The sequence below is a fragment of the Ostrinia furnacalis genome, unplaced genomic scaffold (genome assembly GCF_004193835.3).
Source record: "Ostrinia furnacalis isolate ACB-3 unplaced genomic scaffold, ASM419383v2 OfSCF2847, whole genome shotgun sequence".
Taxonomy (NCBI): Eukaryota; Metazoa; Arthropoda; class Insecta; order Lepidoptera; family Crambidae; genus Ostrinia; species Ostrinia furnacalis.
This window is the reverse complement of record NW_021133086.1, coordinates 306,095-324,106: the sequence shown is the minus strand read 5'-3', so window position 1 is coordinate 324,106 and position 18,012 is coordinate 306,095. Positions and strand designations below refer to the sequence as shown.

Here is an 18,012-nt window from a genome sequence, read left to right as displayed (position 1 = left end):
CCCCGCGGCCCGGGCCGCGCGAGTAGGTCGCCATGCGCGATGCGGTATGAGGCAGCGCCGCGCCCGGCGGGCCGGCCCCCGCTAGCGGCGCCGCCCCCGCCATGCGAGCGCCGCCGCTGCTGCTGCTGCTGCTGATGGCGGCCGCGGGCCTGGCCGTGAGTCCGCTCGCGCGCCTCAACCCTTGGCTGAGCGCGTGCGACCTGGAGGAGGAGGGCGCAGGCGGGCGCGAGTGCGGGGGCGCGGCGTGCGGCGGCGGCGGCGGCGCGGCGGAGGCCCTGACGGGGCGCGACGTGCCGCACCTGTGCGCGCTCGGAGCGGGTGCCCGCGCGCGGCGCCTCGCCTCGCTGCGGCTGCGCGCGTGCTGCGAGCGCTCGCCCGCCTCCGCGCTGGACCAGAGCGCGCGCGACGACGTGCTCGCCGGCGGGGAGCGCTGCGAGCGCACGCTGCACGACCTGCTCGGCCTGGACGCCATGGTCGCGCGCGTGCACTGCGACTTCGTCGACATCCTCGCGCGCTACGACTGCAGCCAGCCTTACTCCGTACACACGTGTGACGAGTGCCAGGTGAGTGACAGCATGCCGGTGAACCGCTTAGCACGTGCACGTTTACTCCAAGTGGATGCTGTTATGTTTTTGGATTTCAAATCGCAGGTTTGTTACTATGATAACGCCAAAACGGTTGTGCGAGTCGCTGACATCTCGTTTAACGACCTCGATGTCAGTTGCCATTCAGAAATGGCAAACGATATACCGGGAAAGTTAAAAGAACGGTGAAGCTTTCTGACATTTTGACGCGATAAGTAATTTTGATGAGTTTACGGACACGCGGAATGGCCTGGCAATCAATCATGCTTGAAGGATGTGGAGAAAGAGGTGAGGTTGCGTAGGGTGGCAGGGTCGGCCATGAGTGCTCCGCGTGACCCGGTTCGCTGGTTAGGCGATTATATGCGTGTATTGATCCACTAGGCAAGTCACGTTTCTTAATCTAAAGTGATCAGGAATCGGGAAAAAAACTTAACGGAATGTTATTTGTGTGATGAAATAAGTGTAATTGATCAGTATGTCAAGTAACACTATTCTATGTTAGGAATTCTTCTTCGTTGGAATTCGTCGCTAACATCCATTTCACATTTTGGAAATACTGGATATCGTCATCGATATTGAAACAACCAATAAAATTAGCTATAGGTTTAATGAAGTGATTATGATAACTGAAATAATAACAATATTGTTTTCATATTCGTATCTAGTATTGTTGCATGTTGCTAACGAGATATAGGAACCTCTAAAATTCGTCTTTCATTTCAGCTTGAACCTGTTATGTCATAGTTGCTAGTTGCTAGGCGCTTTGTAGAGCACTTCCTCTAAAACGGGCTTCAGGAATAAACGGTTTAGTTTATGAAAAATATATCCTTCATTAATATTTATAGTTATTGTCATTGAATTTGGCTCTACATTCTTTCATAAATTAGTGAAATTTACAAGTACATGAGAAGTTCATTATAGTAAGTTATAAGTAAGTAAGTACTTAGCCTCATACCTTTCATAACCTCTTTCTTCTTATTACCCATCTTTATGTACTAATCTCAGTGATTAATGCGAGTATCACTACTTCTTTAAATTTTTACTGAATGTGATTTTTGGCCTTAATTGTTGATAATCATAATTTTACCTTTGATCATCATAATTAGGTTTAAATGCACTACGTTAAGGAGGTTAATTTATACAAGTGCAAATAAATTGATGGACTATAGAGATTGATTAATGTTTTTGTTTTGTTTTTTTAGAACAGAACCGAAACTTTTACAACAGAGTTCACCATAAAAGTCAATCAAATCACGGTGTTTCTGTTTCGCAAAACTGCAATGTACTCGTGTTCCATGCTCATGAAAAGAAAGGCGATTTTCCCGTGACGTCGATCCATCAATCAAGCCCTTCCGCTGGACACGGCACTAAACCTGTTTGACTGGTCAGACACGTGTTTATACCGTCAATATCAGTATTGGACACAGTTGATAGATCAGAGGATAATAATATTTATCTCAATATTATTATGAACGACCTTCTTTAATTCAGTTCTATGAATTAACCTAATTGGACGATAACAACGCAAGGAGAGTATTTATATGGAATTGCCTTGACGTAAATAAATTGTATTCTTATTCTTAGGTGCCTTCGCTGAATCGTGCCATAGTAATAATATGTTATTCAATATTTTTACATTAACGTTTGATTAAGCTCGTCAATGTAATGAGTTATAATATAAACATCAGATAAAGTAAGTATGCAACAACTTCATGTTTGCACACCTAAAAACAGCAGTTATTTGGCATGTAGCTTGCTTGATCGCCTATGAAACCCAACAGTAAAGGCTGAGTTAGTCCCAGGGGAGAGTTAAGCTGTCCCTTTGAATAAGTTAAATGAAACCTCAATCATGTTTATTTAAACAATGTTGTGTTACAACTTCCCACCAATTGTACTGCACCCTCTTAAAATTGTCACACTCCTTAAGAATTCGTTATAGAACACCACCAAATGATACCACATTTCATAAACAAATACATCCGTCCATAGTAAAGTGCCTCTACTTCCTCACGTTTTAGGGCTGATTTTTCAATCGTCAGATATCTTTTAACTGACGAATAGTCTTGTCATTTTGACATATTTCCCATACTAAAACTGTCAATGTGCCAAACTTATTCTTCAGTTAAAAGTTATCCGACGATTGAAAAATTAGCCCTTAGTTAAATACTCGTAAATGCACGTTTATTCAAATTTAGTTTTTAATAGTGTTGTTATTAATCATTAAATAATAAAATGTAGTAGGTAGTTCTGAATAAGTATTCAGTTAAAGTATTCATTTATTTTCGACTAGCACAGATAGTCATAAATTATAGCCTATATGTCATTCTGGGTTATAAAGAATAATACTGTAAAGTTTCATCTAAATCCGTTCAGTAGTTTTTGCGTGAAAGAGTAACAAACATGTTGACATCCAGACATCCAGACATCCATACAAACTTTCGCATTTATAATATTAGTAGGATAGTAGGTTATTAAATAATTTAGTAATGACAAAATAGCTGGGTGACAGCGCGCCAACTCGGCCTCAATGAAGTCATACTCTGTGTAATCTGTGGCACGCGAAAAAATCTGCCGACCGCACCGCGCGCCATTATTCCATAAATTAATTAGGTACTTTAAATTAAATGTAAAACATTTTTTCTTTGCGTGATCATAAATATTGTTTAATGCGTGTAACGTGTATGCGGATCCATGCAATCTTGTCTCTACTGTAATAATTTAGCCCACTTGTATCGCAATTATTAATCAGACAACAAATATTAATACCGGGAGCTATTCAAAACAAGCATAAATATTCATGAAAAACAAAACTAAAAGCGTGCAGATGAAAGTTAGTATAATCGAATAAGCTGACCAAATCCACCCACTTAACATGATTCGAATGGAGGAGGATGTTGGCAACTCTTTTCGTACGAGAAGTGATGCCCACGCATACCCTTCTGTAGTAGGTATAGCAGAATAAATCCATTTATAAAAATACTCTGCGTCTGTCTCGACGAGTGCTATCTTAGCGTGGGAGATATGCTGTGAACCACCTCCCGGCTAGCAACGATTTGTCACTATTTCTTCATACACTCCCAAATCACGCTCAAAGTAGTTTCACATGTAGTGTAAAGTTAGTTGACGATATTAATTAATTGTACCTTACCTATTCGAAAGCAAGGTTGTCAAAAGCTAGTCCAAAATGATATCTGTGTTGTCTTCAAATCGAATACTATATTTTTACCTAATTATTTACGTAATGATTAGATTTTTCATGTTTTATACATCAGTACTTTTTACAGGTAAAAGAAAATACAGATTTTTATACACAAAAGTAACATGATAATTATGTAATCCTAGCAAAAGTATCAAATTAAGAACCTCTAATAGTCAAATATGCATTTTAATACGATTATTGACTAAAAAGTTTGAACTAGCCTTCCTTTCTTATTTTGATATTCGAGATATAGAGCATACTAAAACTACAATTGCTCTCTTACAGAATACGGTATAAACTCGCGTCTTCCTCCGCTCCCGGCGGTTCTATAACCACAGCCCGTAAGACTAGGCAGTGGCGTGTCAGTAGCCATTTTCCGTCCTCCAAGACGTCACCTGCAGACCAACTGAAAGCTTTCAAACGTTTACCACTCCGCTGGCTTCATTTATTTTTATGTCTGTCAAAGTGCTTGCTACAATAACCATCTATTTATTGTTGTTTAACAACATTGTAAACCATTTTGTATTGCCCGGAATTGACGCGGTTTGTAAAATAAACTTCTTTTTAATTTACAAAAAGTAAAGGTACTTTTTTAGTACATTTTATGCACATTTTAAGTTCACGTGTGAGTTTAAAAATAAACAGCAAAGAGATTATATACATTTTTTTTTATTTGGGGTGATAAGTAATGTGTTGTTTAGAATATGTCAACATTCGCCGTTGGTTCATGCTGCAATCTCACCCCAACAAATTAAGCTTTTAAGGTAGGCCTACTTACTGATACACGCAGTTTAAAAAAAGTTAACAAATCTAGCGACACTAAAGTAACATATTGTCCTCCTTCGTCAGTAAACAATACCTTCTAAACAAATAAGTCGGTACTGGATGACCTGTATTCGAGAGCGGGTCATGGGAAAAGCGGTTTTCGCCAAGCAAGATCCGTTTTCCTTACCTTTGACCTCGGCTGTCTGAAACTGTCGCTGCATTGAGGGGACTTTGTGACACTTTTTTATGACACTATAATATAACGACAAAAGATGGAATTCAGACTGGGCGACATGAAATAGTTAATAAATGAGATTGGTTTAATATAATTACGTTGCAATTTTCATGTTTAACTTCTTCTACCTTTCACAAACTTTAATGCTGAAAAGGTATCCTTAAAATTCTTTGCTAGTTTTTTGTCGGTTTAATTTTGCTATATGGCCAAATAATAGTTGTAATACTACGAGTATAGTTTCTGCTACTTTTTATTCAGAGATTTTGACTCCATTTGACAAAATAATAACGATACCTACTAGGCAATTGTTAATAGCAAGTTGGTGTAAGTTATGTAGAGACAGATAGAGCACAATAATAAATTCTAAACTATGCAAAACTATTATTAACCTTTTATCTGTTGTACATTATTTCATGATCACGTTAATATGAAAGTAATGCTCTCTCAATAAATCGGTAATTGGACTGATTAGTATTTAGTGAACCCTCCAGCGTCGCGCGCCGCTGCAATATTTTTCAATCTAAAACACAGTCTCTACCAGAAATAATATGAGAACTCCTGAATTATTTTTCAACCTCATTTTATAAATAGAAAGTTCTATTGACCTGCAGGCGATCATTAAGTACTAGATACATAAAAGCGTTTTATAGTATAGAATTGATAACACATAATTATAGTTATTGATGTTGGTAACATGTTATTATTGTTATTTTATACATTTTTGTGTGAGTTGATTTTAACAATTTGAGTTGCTTTTATAGAACAGTTATTCAACTTTTGAGCATCATCGTTTGAACATTCTATTAAATTAAAGTTACAACCATAGAAATTAGTAGGTATTTGACTGAAATTATAATGTTATTATGGTTATGTAAATCCTGGCGATTGTACCGTTATAAAACAAAGCTAGAGTAGGGTTTCCGAGTACAGGCTAAGAACATTGAAGCGGAAGCTTTTTAAGCTTAAAAAAGCTCAACCTGACCGTACGATCAGACCTTTAGACTGCTTCTTAAACTTAAAGGTACGTGGCAAACTACTATAAAAGCGATTATTCAATCCATGCTGAAAGCTTACGGGATGGATGTGGGCATTAGAGGGAGTGGACCGATTCGTATTTAACGTTAATATTCAATGAGGGATCCATTCAGAGATCACTACCCGTTGAAACCATTTGATTAGACTATGCTAACGATGTTTGGGGGTACTAATTTTACTCAGTGATTATAAAATTATAATCACATTACATATTAAAGGTAATTAACAGGTAAATATTCTTGGACATTATACACTGCGTCAACAAAGTCCCAATCTAAGCAAAGCTAATAAACGTGCTTGTATACTTTTTTGAATAAATACCTACATACATACATTATGCTTATATGTATAACACCCAGCCCAATGCAAACAGATGTCCAAAAATGTTGGCATTGTGCGGAAATCGAACCCGCGATCTCTAGTTTAGTAGTTCGGTACGTGAACCACTACACCAATCGGCCCTCAAACTAGATTATAATTCTATTAAAACAATTAGGTTATTGAAGGCACGTGTAAAGCATTAATTTGTATTCCGATATTACAATAATTATTTGGGACTAAGAAAAAATATGTAATCCTCTCAAAGAGGAAGAAGTTAGGAATGAAATATTTTTTAATTGGCGCGGTACTTGTGTTGTATTACGAAAGCATTTATTTATAGCTACTTATAAATCAATATAAAAGATTTTGATATTAGCTTTCGTTTCCGAGGTAACTTTCTATGAAACAATGATTCTTGAATTAGAACAGTAGAATCATCGGGTACCTAAATGTAGTTGCATATAAAAATAAGGATAAGAAATAACAATGTAAAAGTGAGTATAAAACTACATAAGGTGATAATAAAACATAGAACTTTGTCTTATATCATCAAAGTAGAAGGACACTTTAAGCAACATATACCTACGAGTACATCAATGTTAATACAACCATTCATATTTAAAAACAACGCGTGACCGTATAAATAAAGTATGAATACCTAAGTATGTACTTGTAGAATAATTTGCATGTTGTGTAAAATATATTTCTTACACACTACAACATCAAAATACGAGCATTGGTTGTACTCATAGCCTTTGTGTCTACAGCCATAGAGCTTCATTTGTGAATTGTGTATTTATACATCGTTAATAGTATTTGATACGCACACATCAATGAGCGTCGTAGTCGTCGTAGCATCATCCCGTCGTGTCTACACGCTGTACTACGAACGTTACCTGTAGTAGTATTGTAGGTGTTGGTATGTAAATAGTTAGTTCATTAGCTGTTGTTGAACGGGACGTATTGTTACACATCAATGCACCGAGATTCGTAGTAGCATATTTATTTTACGCGCAGCTTTTACGAGTAAAATTCGTAGTACGAGCTTTGTCGTAGCATTGTGTGGGTGTTAGTTTGTAAAATATAACTTGTGATTCTTGAAACTACGGCTTTGTATTTTTTATATTGTTCAGGTTTATTGGAATTGGAAATTCAGGTCGAATTCAACAACTTTGTCAATGAATATTTCAAAAGGATGATGTTTTAATAACATAGGATTTACGAAGAAGGTCAGTGCCATTTCGGCGAATTTATAATTATTTGATACTCAAATATTATTAAACTTAGTTTTGTAAAGAACTCAAAAGTCATACTCGTATTCATCGCCAGACATTTGAAATATTCGTGCACTGTCTAGAAAGTCCGTTTAAAATATTTATTTTAGCCGCTTCAGCGTTGGGACTGGGCATTAATATTTAATTTGACGTCTCGGCTCGTCTTTCTTATGCCATGGTTGCTCTTATGGAGTCGGAATTCATGACGGCCACTATAAATAAAACGGCAACCTGAACAATGTAGCCAGCTGTCCCGGGGGAGTGCCAAACTGCTTTAGAATTCGCAAGGAATTTTATCACAAGTAAAATATAGGACGCTCGAAATAAGACGACTGACGAAACCGATTAGGGCTTAGCCCGGAATAAGATGGAGTAATTTAAAGTCAAGTGAGGTCTATGGCGAGTTTTCATTTACCCAGTTTTGTGTGAGCGTACGTCCTCATTGGGGAATGTTTCTCAGAAGCACAACCAATGCAAATCAGGCTTCAATAAAATTTTTGCTCAAGATAATACATACAGTAGTCTGTAAGATTATAAGGTTTGTTTTTGCAAGAATGGGTATATTTTCGGACAATCACGGTTCCAGCCGTATTTTAACGGACTGAACGTATTATGCATGAACATAATGTTATCTAAATTAATTATAGTAGAAGTAATGTAGGCTGAAATGCAGAAGATTCAAAAAAAATTTCTTCTGAACAAATTAGGTACAACGCACGAAATAAAAAGTAGAAAGAAAGTAGCTAAGTAGATATGTAGCCGTAATATGTTTTGCATAAAGACTTCGGCTAGCCGTTCGCGGCATAATAAGACTCTTTGAACGAGTGTAGTCCGTCTTCATTTGTCAGTCGAGGAAGCAATCAGTCCACCTCGCTTTGACTACGAGACTTGTTTCCAACTTCTTATACAAAATCTTACTTGGATATTGACCTTCTTTCGGTTCTCGAGTGTTCCGCTTTTGTTAGAACTGGTCCAGTGATATATTGCAATAAGATCGGGGATTCAAACATCTTGTTACTGAGAAAATAATGAGTCGTGCTGTATTATTTTGAGGGCTGCTATTGTTCGTCCTGTTCGTGAAAAATGTATTCAGAAAATATTGATAAATTGTAAGGACGAAGGTAAAGTTTGCTTGACTTTTTTTACTGGAGACTAGATAGAGGATTACAAATCTTTAGTTAGTGTAATTGTTGAGGGAGGACAGATATTTTTCCTATTGAGATCCTATTCCTTGCCGGTAACTCCTTAATAGTGTACCTAGTAGGTGAAAAAGTGAAAAACCTAGTGAGGTTACGTATTATTTTAATGCTATATGAAGATTATCAATTAACCTGTCACTATCACACAAACTCCAGCATTTCTTCCGTAACAAACTTAGCTACTAATTACGTGCTCCAAATCAATGTTACATAACCAGTAAACACTGCAATCAAACTTAATAACGAGGGGATAGTTCCGCGGCGCCTCTAAGTAGCTCAGGGTGGCAGATCTAAAAGCAAAGTACGGTGGGCCGTGGGCCGTGGGCCGGCTTGTGAAGTTTCATTCAAAAACACGACAGAGATTGAGGTTAAGTGGCAGTGCGCAGGCGTGCCGACCGCGCACGCGCCCGCCCCGTCTCCCGCAATGATTTCACCTATCTTCCGTAGAATTTTGATTTTTCGTTTGAACAATTTTCTCGGACGGCAAAAAAGCAACCGTATTTTAATTGAGTTATTTTAATTTTATATCGCAATCTAATACAGCTCCTAAACCATCACCGCGTTTCCGCCGATAAAACTTGCGGTCGGTCGCGGCGATATTTTTATTGCCATCGTAAAATCGAGTTTGTACTTATTAATTTTTCTATGTTATTTATTTAACTATTATGGCAGTGTGGCCACTTGAAAAACCACATATTTAGCCTCATTTTGGCCTTTTCTAATTTTGCAACGGTGACTGTAAATCCCGATGTTTGAAGGGTATTAACCTATTTACGAAAATAAACCTATTTGTGGTTTGCTTTTAGTTGTGTCTCAATTTTATTTAACCACATCTTTATGTTAGTTGTTAGATAAATGTTTGTATTTAGTAGTATAAATAAGAGCCTATTTTTATTTTAGTTTTTGAGTAGGTAAACTTTAGTAGCGTGTGAACTCACTCCTATTCAAATTATCTTACACCAACATCGTAAAACAAGTATTCTATTGCCCCAAATTATTATGTGTATGTGCGTGAAAAGGCTCCAAAAAATTAATATGTTCGTTCCGAAGATCCGAGGGGTGCCGTAATCTGAGACAAAAGGAACAATACCGAAGAATTAGGGTTCAAGCCTTTCAAGCGGGGCTCGTGGTACCTTCATTAAAATCTGCGCTTATGTAATTAGATACACTTACACTTGCACAAATTATGCTTTCTAATTGGCCCGTGTTAATCTTTGCATGTTTGGTCTGTATTAATCTCTGCATGAGAGTACAAAGCGGATTGTTAGCATTTATTTGGGGGAATGAGATGAAATTAATTAAGGTAATTCTTCCCTTATTAAATGCCTGTTTCACATATACCTACAGCTTTGAATTTTGCTTACCCTGCTGAGTAAGCTTTCTGAATTATTTCTGTATTACAAAAAATAACTTAAACACAAAAAGCATTGGTAGTGAGCTAATTGATTGTGAATAGAATCTTTGTCAACAACTTATTACTGTAGCTGTTAACTAAATGTAGAGTTTTTGGCTACCAAATATTCCTACTATAGCCATATTTTATTCTTGCATGCTAAGAATGGCTCCCAGGCTGCGAGTCAAGCGAGTCTCATAGCGAACTAGGGTCAACGCGATGTCACAACAACAATAGTAGCGTAATGGCTTCTACGCAAGGTGTATAGAAAATAGATAGTAGCGTATTTTATAATTAGCACCTAGCTATTGTATCACATGACCTACCTCAGCATGCCTCCCACGTGGGCTAAATGCGATACAAACGTGTCATTGAGCTATTAACTTTATGCCCTAAACCCAAGAGTCATTTTACCGTATTTTTGCATACCGAACACCAAAAAGGTAATAAAATCCGATCGTAATGGTCCCAGTATTTTGTTTTTTATATTCACCAAAAAACCACCCAAAGTCCGCAACAAACCCGTAAAAATATAATAAAGTTTATGTTATCGTAAAATAATAGTTTAGTTAGACTGTAACTTATTTACCGTCGGTGCTGAAAAATTCGTAAAATGAGAATACGAGCGACAAAGTGAACGTTGCGAGTATCGGATGTAGCGACTACGAGCGATGGGGTATATGGCGAATTGTTGTCTCCGCTTGCCGGGAGGCGGAATATTTCGTCTTTAAACTTTATGATTCACTTCGACGTTTTGCTCACAGTCTATTATGCTAGCGAGTGAATGCTTAGATTGCGACTTTCCAGTTTACAAAATGGAATGGTTTTTAGATATACTCGTACTTCTGTATAAACGAAAAAGTTTAAGTGGATGGATGTTTGTTAATCCTCGCAAAAATACTGGACGGATTTCTAGCAGGTTTTATACATAAGATACTGCTATTTATTGAAATCTATGCAAATGAAGAAGGGTGATATTTAAATTATTTATAAGGGAAATGCTTTTTTGAACATAACTAAGGCTTATTTTTGTTATTGATACTCATAAGTGATACTTACCACCAAAGACTGTGTATTCATTATCGAATTACTCAAATAAATACGTCTACGCTCTACATTTTCTGCTAATTATTACGTAGGTGAATTGGTGTTAAACGACTACCTGGATTGTTTGTGAACAAAATTTATGTGTTTGCTTCCCGTCTTAAGGGTTTCACTGGATGCGAAATGTGATATTTATCCAACGCTATCATATTACCGACGATTTTATTTACCTTTCCTTATTAAGAAGTTTGTAAAGTGCGAGTATTTATTCTCAGTATTTTGTGGTGTGGTCATAAAAAGGAAATAATCGACAACATATTTCAAATTGAATAGTGTGTAACCACCTGATGTTGAAAATCTAAAAAAAATGTCTGAGTGAAATAGTTTTTAATATCTCTTTTATTTTCATTTTTAAAAACAAATGACGCTAGAATGGAGTCTCATACTTAGCGCTCATAATATTTAAAAAAGGAATTCAATAGAAACGCTGACCTAAAACAAAAAAGAAAACCAAATCAAGGTTGAAAAAGAACTGGCTAGAAATAATCTTGCTCTAAAAGCTGTAGGTGCGTGGCAGCCGGGTTCCGTCTCCGTCCCGGTCTGACCTACTTGCATTACGACCCACTTTTGGGAATTTTAATATAACTTGTCACGGAGGACGTGCCGAATGAAATTGTAGACTAATGGTCATAAGGAGAATGTGAAATGTTGTGTCATTTATATTTTGTTTGGGTGTTTATTATTCGGTGATGGCCGTGACTAAGTTAGATATTATAGTTAATGATAATTTGTATTAAATAAATAAATAAATAATTTACATAACAGCAGCATGATGCAACTTGCTACCTATAGCAAGGTGCTATAAAGTTTGCTTCCTATTTAAACTAAACAACACTTTAAATCATTCCTTTGTCATCTTTAACATGATATTTATTATGTAACTAGCGGCCGCCCGCGACTTCGTACGCGTGGATCCCGTTTTACCCCCTTTTCCCGAATTTTCTTTGCTATAAACCTCACGGAGCCCGAGACCTTTCCAACGAATGCAAAACCGTGGAAATCGGTTCGTGCGTTCTGGAGTTATAGCGTCAGGGAGGAAAACCCGACTTATTTTTATATAGTAGAATATTTAAGAGTATAGAAGTAGGTATACCTACATCTTGTAGAAATAAAACAGCTTTCGAAGCTTGAATCGAGTACCCAATAATCTTTCTAAGAACTCTCCGAAAGTAAATTTTGTGCAGACTTAAACACGAAAGTAATAGAGTTCATAGTTAAGCAACGTCCAGAAGATCATAGCAACAGACGCTCATTACAGTTTCCCGGTAGTTTCCGTGGGGACCCGATTCCGACCACAGTCGGGTAGTTTCGAACTCAGTGAGCGCTTACGCCGGGTAGGTAGAGGGATCAAAAGCGAACCAATCGACTGATCTAATGCGAGCCGAGAGACGAAAAATCAAATGCCCACGCACAAAGATGCTGGCGGTTGATAGTTGCAAGTGGACGGTTAAAAATAAAATTAGTTTCAACTTTCAACTTAACCCATTTTACAAAAACTTTCTAAGGCAACATTTTTCTACAGGTACTACTAGAGAGGTGATGATTCTCACCGTTATCCGCACCTGTAGAATAAAAGCCCCAAGACCTGAAAATAATTACTTACTTTATCAGCTTGAAATTATCCTTAGTAACGAACATGATGTGAAATTTCTTTATTTATTACGTACCTATATTTAACCGTTACATCTTTGATTAAATAGTGTCTTAAATCCTCTACAGGTTTGTTCAGACACTATTGTTCTCTATACAAATATGTAAAATAAACGCTTCATGCCCTGAAAAATCTATGATATGTACTTAACAACTTTTCAATTAATAACATTTATTTTATGTTGTTATCTTTGTTTTGTCGTGTTTCACTCCACTAAATATTCAGTTTACTTAAGAAGCTTAGCAAGTAGGCAATGATTTCCCGACAGGATGCCCTACTTCGGGAGATAAGCCGTATTTCCATCGACTTCATAGACATTGCGGGCAACGTTTACTGTGCCGGTCAAATGACTACATGTTATCTTTGTTATTACTTATTTACCTAGTACGGAATTCCAACTCTAGTATGTTTTTTTTTCTTATTAAGGAGACCGAGGTGAGTTGTAACAGAGGAGAGTTGTGACGTTGTCGATTTTTGGAACTTTTTAAACTAGCGAGCTCGTAACAATGCGCGTTTTTAGTTCAAACCTCAAGCTAACAAATACGCGTTGTTGCGAGCTTGCTGATAGTTAATGAATGTCACATATCTCCTCTGTTACAACTTTCCTTGGTTTCTCCTATAGACACAGACACTTATTAACTACTATGGTTGTAGTTTTACACATAGTTAGGTTAGCCTACAATACAATCGCAGACGGCGGGATTGTGATATCTAGTTAAAAAAAACAGCTAAATCTTGTCTTAATTATCTTACGAGTTTTTTTCATGAATACAGTTTGAAGCTTTGAAGGCTTAGTTAGGCTTAGTCTGGACCTCTTCTAAAAAAAAAAATAGTAGTGTTCTAATACTTTCGTTAACCTCTTCAGATACGAGTAAACAATATCCCATCAAAAACAATACTTGTCAAAAAAACCAAGTCTCGCAACTCAGTTGTTCTACGGTAAAAAGTTGTGAGATCCATGTAATACCAAGTCCAGGCCAGGAAATCTTTAACGTTTTACATAAATTATTGACTTGGCCATCGCACTAAATAATTTAATTTACACGTGTTTTCATGCGATGGCCAAGTCAATATATTTATGTAAAACGTTAAAGATTTCCTGGCCTGGACTTGGTATTACATGGATCTCACAACTTTTTACCGTAGAACAACTGAGTTGCGAGACTTGGTTTTTTTGACAAGTATTGTTTTTGATGGGATCTCATTTCTTTTTGTATTTTGTAGACAGCAGTTATGTATCTAGAAAACTGGACCGAAATTGAAAAATTTTACTCGACTTGGCGGTTGCACTACCGTGCCCCCAAATATTTTAGTTTTTCCTTGATTCATACACCAAACACTACTTATATTCCAAATTTGAAGCTTCTAGGTCTGCTAGAAGTGCCTTAGAATTTTGATGATCGGTGAGTCAGTCAGTGAGTCAGTGAGTCAGTGAGTGACAAAATTAAGTAACTTTGACCCGTTATAATTCTTAAAGTACTGGTTCAAATTGAATGAAATTTTAAATATACCGTGTCTTTACAATGCCTGCATAGCTAATGAAAATTCAGCCTTCTAGTTTTATCCACAACGAAGTTACAGGCGGTCGAAAATGGCCTGAATTGCTTCGAGAAAAGGATGGTACGGCCGTGCCGCTTTTTTGCTCGACTTGGTGGGGGCACTGCCGTGCCCCCAGATTTATAAAACAAAATATTGTGCTTGTACTATGACAGGACCCTTTAGTCCAGTGACCGACGAGATCGAAATAGCTATATTGAATTGGCAGTCCGTTGGCTTCAATAAGCGGCAATTATTTAAAAGCTAGCACGTAATTAGTCACATGAATATAACAATTACGAAAACGCCCTCAAAATACAGTGTCAGTGCAGTCAGCGCTGTGATTATACAATTTTCATGCGCTACAGCGACCGCAAATTACTGAAGTTCAGGCATCTCGGTCTTCAGCGTAAGAGCCTCTCGGGCCCTGTTTGCATACGGGAGCGGTGCAGCGGTTGTCAAAATATTAACCGCAAAGACTTTATGTGCGCCAAAGAGCCATAATGGCTCAGCAAATGGCCGTCTATAAAGCAACACAAAGACTGTGAAATGATGTGTGTACGAATAACACTTGGGATTCACAGAAATACCTATTATACCTACTATAGGTTCTAAAAGATTGATGCATGAATGTGCTTATACTTATTTTTAGAATGTTTTCTTTTAGATTTTGATATTAATGAAAATTTTTTCGTTGCGTTTGAATATTGTAGTATTCTTCATTTTAATAACATCATTTTAGAGTTACACAATTATTTAATTAACTAAACAGCATCACTAGTTTTGTGTTATTTAGTAAAGTATTTTGTCAATTTGTAGCTAATGCCTTCTCTGTAATAATTTTGCATACATTTGTGGCCTTCTCGAAGGTAACACTCTAGAGGGTGTTAAATTTTAAGCACTACCACAGCTTAGCTATTAAGTTACTTTGCATATTCTTTATGTGTTTGGAAACGTGCTATGGTACTAAATTAAGTTTTTAATTACCAGTTGCATGTAATACACGTTTCATGAATTTGTTCCTTAAATTAACGTTTATCAGAGCAATTTTAACAATGAGCTATGACTTTAATAATCAAACAAATCGAGCTCATTATAAAATTATTATTAAATATGTAATATTTACTAGAGTAGCAAATGCAAACTAAAACGGAATGAGCAATGCAATACCGCAACGAGTGGCATAAATTGCAAGTGACCATATTTTGAAGATGGGTTTCGAGGAAGCAACAAATAAAATAAATAAGTATTTGTGTAATAAAATATATATTTTTACGATTGACAATTGCATCCACTCATATTGTTGTATTAAAAGCCATATAATTTCAAAGAGTGGCATCTAACAATAGTCCTATATCTATTTATAGGGATGAAACTTGACATGACCCAAACTCCTTGCCCGAGGTACTCCGAGCTATCTCTTTCATTTCACCCGCATTTTATTAATCTCGGCAAAGAAACACGGCTTTTCCGAGTGCTATTCACTCTGCCGTCAGACACCACTCGACTAATCTAATTTTTATTCTTCAGCCCCGGCTGCCTCTTACTTAAAATTTAAATTTATTTAAGTAAAACCTGTTTCGCGTTTAAACTACACACAAATATTTTTAACAACACGGTGAATGAGATGAAAAGGAATTCGATCTACTATGATGGAATTCCATTTAGACACAATTTTAAAATAAAAGTAAAAGGACCACGAAATCTTAGAAATACTTGACTTTAATCCAACTAAAATTCGGCGTTAGGATATAAACAAATGAAAACATCAGGTAACAATTTATTTTGCAATAGGCCGAAATTAAGGAGGAAAACAGGGGTAATGTTTGTATGAAAACCCTTTAAAGGTAGGACATTTGAAAATGTTTTTGTAATTTTAGAAATCCCCCCTGAATGGGGAAAGAACTTCTTTCCCCACTCTCCCGCGAACGGGAACTTCACGGAAACAAAGTCACGGGCTTTGGCTAAGAATGTTTAAAACAGTTTATGGCTATCAATTATTTTATAAAGGGGTGAATAAAGTAAGGATTCGCTGACGACAACATCGATACACAGAGAAACCTTTCACTCACCTGTTTAAAAAAGCTAGCCTTAATTTTTTTATTTTAAGTTTAAGTCATTACATATTTTTGTGAAATAAATGCTTATAATCTCGAATTTTCCCAACACCTGCTTATTGTCTACGGGTTAAATAGCAGCTGATTAGTCGGTTCCGTTTTGGTGGGCGACGCTGCATAACAAGCCGCCCGCCCAACAGATCCGCGTCAACACCTTTACATAGTCATGTTTTATTAATGGGACGCATAAATTACTTAGTGCAAGTCTCGTTTAGCGCTGGAAATTACCAGGCCTTAGCCTTAGTGGAATACTTTGGAACTCTCCCATACTGAGGATACATCGAGACGGGCGGTCGGGGTTAATTGAGCGTGTAAATTAACAGGCACATTATGACAAACTCCTGAGCATATTTTAATTAGCCTTATCTGTTATGAGGCGTTCTATTATACCCTAGCTGTTTTGTAAAAAGGAGTGTATTATTCTGAAAGCATGTAAAGTGTATTTTGGTAGTGTAGAGTTATTATGAAACGAAATCGTTGTCGCTACCGCTTATGTTCGTTAACGTCAGTTTATTTGCAGCCTAGCGCTATAGTTGTGATTGTTAAATTAAATAGTTAGGCTTCGCTTCTACTTCTACAAACGAGGCATCGAAGTCGTATGCGAGTACACTGATTACTTGACTGTAGCTAGATTCACTTTGTCCTTGGCCTATGACTCACGATGCTTTTAAAAGACTGAAGGGAATGGACATGACTCATTGATAAGTATTTTTACAGTTTCTATTTATGAAGGGTTAATTACACTGGAGTGATTCGCAGTATTGTTTGTTTTTACTCGTACGTAGGTGGTAGACATTTTTTGTAAGAAGTATTGTGACAACTTCGAACTTTTTTTAAACCAACTTTTTAATAGACTACTAAAAATGTTTCTATTCGTTTATTATTTTAATAACATCTATTATTGTTCAGGCCTGCAGGTCTGCAGATTGCCTAAGAGTAGGCGTACACCGTTGATTTTTAGTTGGCCGATAGTTGTGCCCGATTTTAATTTGTATGAAGAATCGGCCAAATCGAATCAGCGTAGTGTGCGCATTCCCATACATGCCCATACTGATCAACTGCCCGACTAAACCAACGGTGTTAAAAAATCAACGGTGTGTGCCTACTCTAAATTGTGAAAAATAACGTGTATACTTTTGCACGCTCACTAAAAATAGTGACAGGTATTACTACGAGTAGGTACATTTAAATTAGGTACTTGTTTTTAACTTATTAAGGCAATGTCCACTAACACTATGTACATTGCAGCACTAGAGCGGTAATGATATGAAAACCGCAGAAACCATATTTACGAGTGTCGAAAGATGCATAATAATCAAAGTGCTTAAAACTGCTTGCCCGACGCTACATACAGCCATGACCCACTAGCTTGAATTGAATCCACAATAATTATTCCTGAACTTGCACGTTTGGCACGAGATCTCGCGAGATAAACCTAAAGCTGACATAAGGCATTAAAATAAACTTGCCGGAGAAAGTTTGTCCAGTAAAGGACAACTTTGTAGCGTTCAAAGCCCCAGGAATCGCTCAAAAAGAAGTTAGCGGCGGCTAACGGCAGTGTGTAACGCGAGCTGAGTTGCCAAAAGTTGCTCGTTATAA

At 37.2% G+C, this 18,012-nt stretch overlaps 1 protein-coding gene across 1 annotated transcript in view; it reads left to right on the top strand.

The window, feature by feature from the left end:
* The first annotated feature begins 396 nt into the window (after window positions 1-396).
* The window catches only part of Mid1 (calcium-permeable channel component Mid1), an 82,281-nt gene continuing 64,665 nt past the window's right edge, over window positions 397-18,012 (top strand). The window contains exon 1 of the mRNA XM_028309974.1: window positions 397-563. Within this exon, the coding sequence (XP_028165775.1) occupies window positions 471-563 (93 nt within the window). The 5' untranslated portion in view covers window positions 397-470. The remainder of the gene's footprint in view (window positions 564-18,012) is intronic.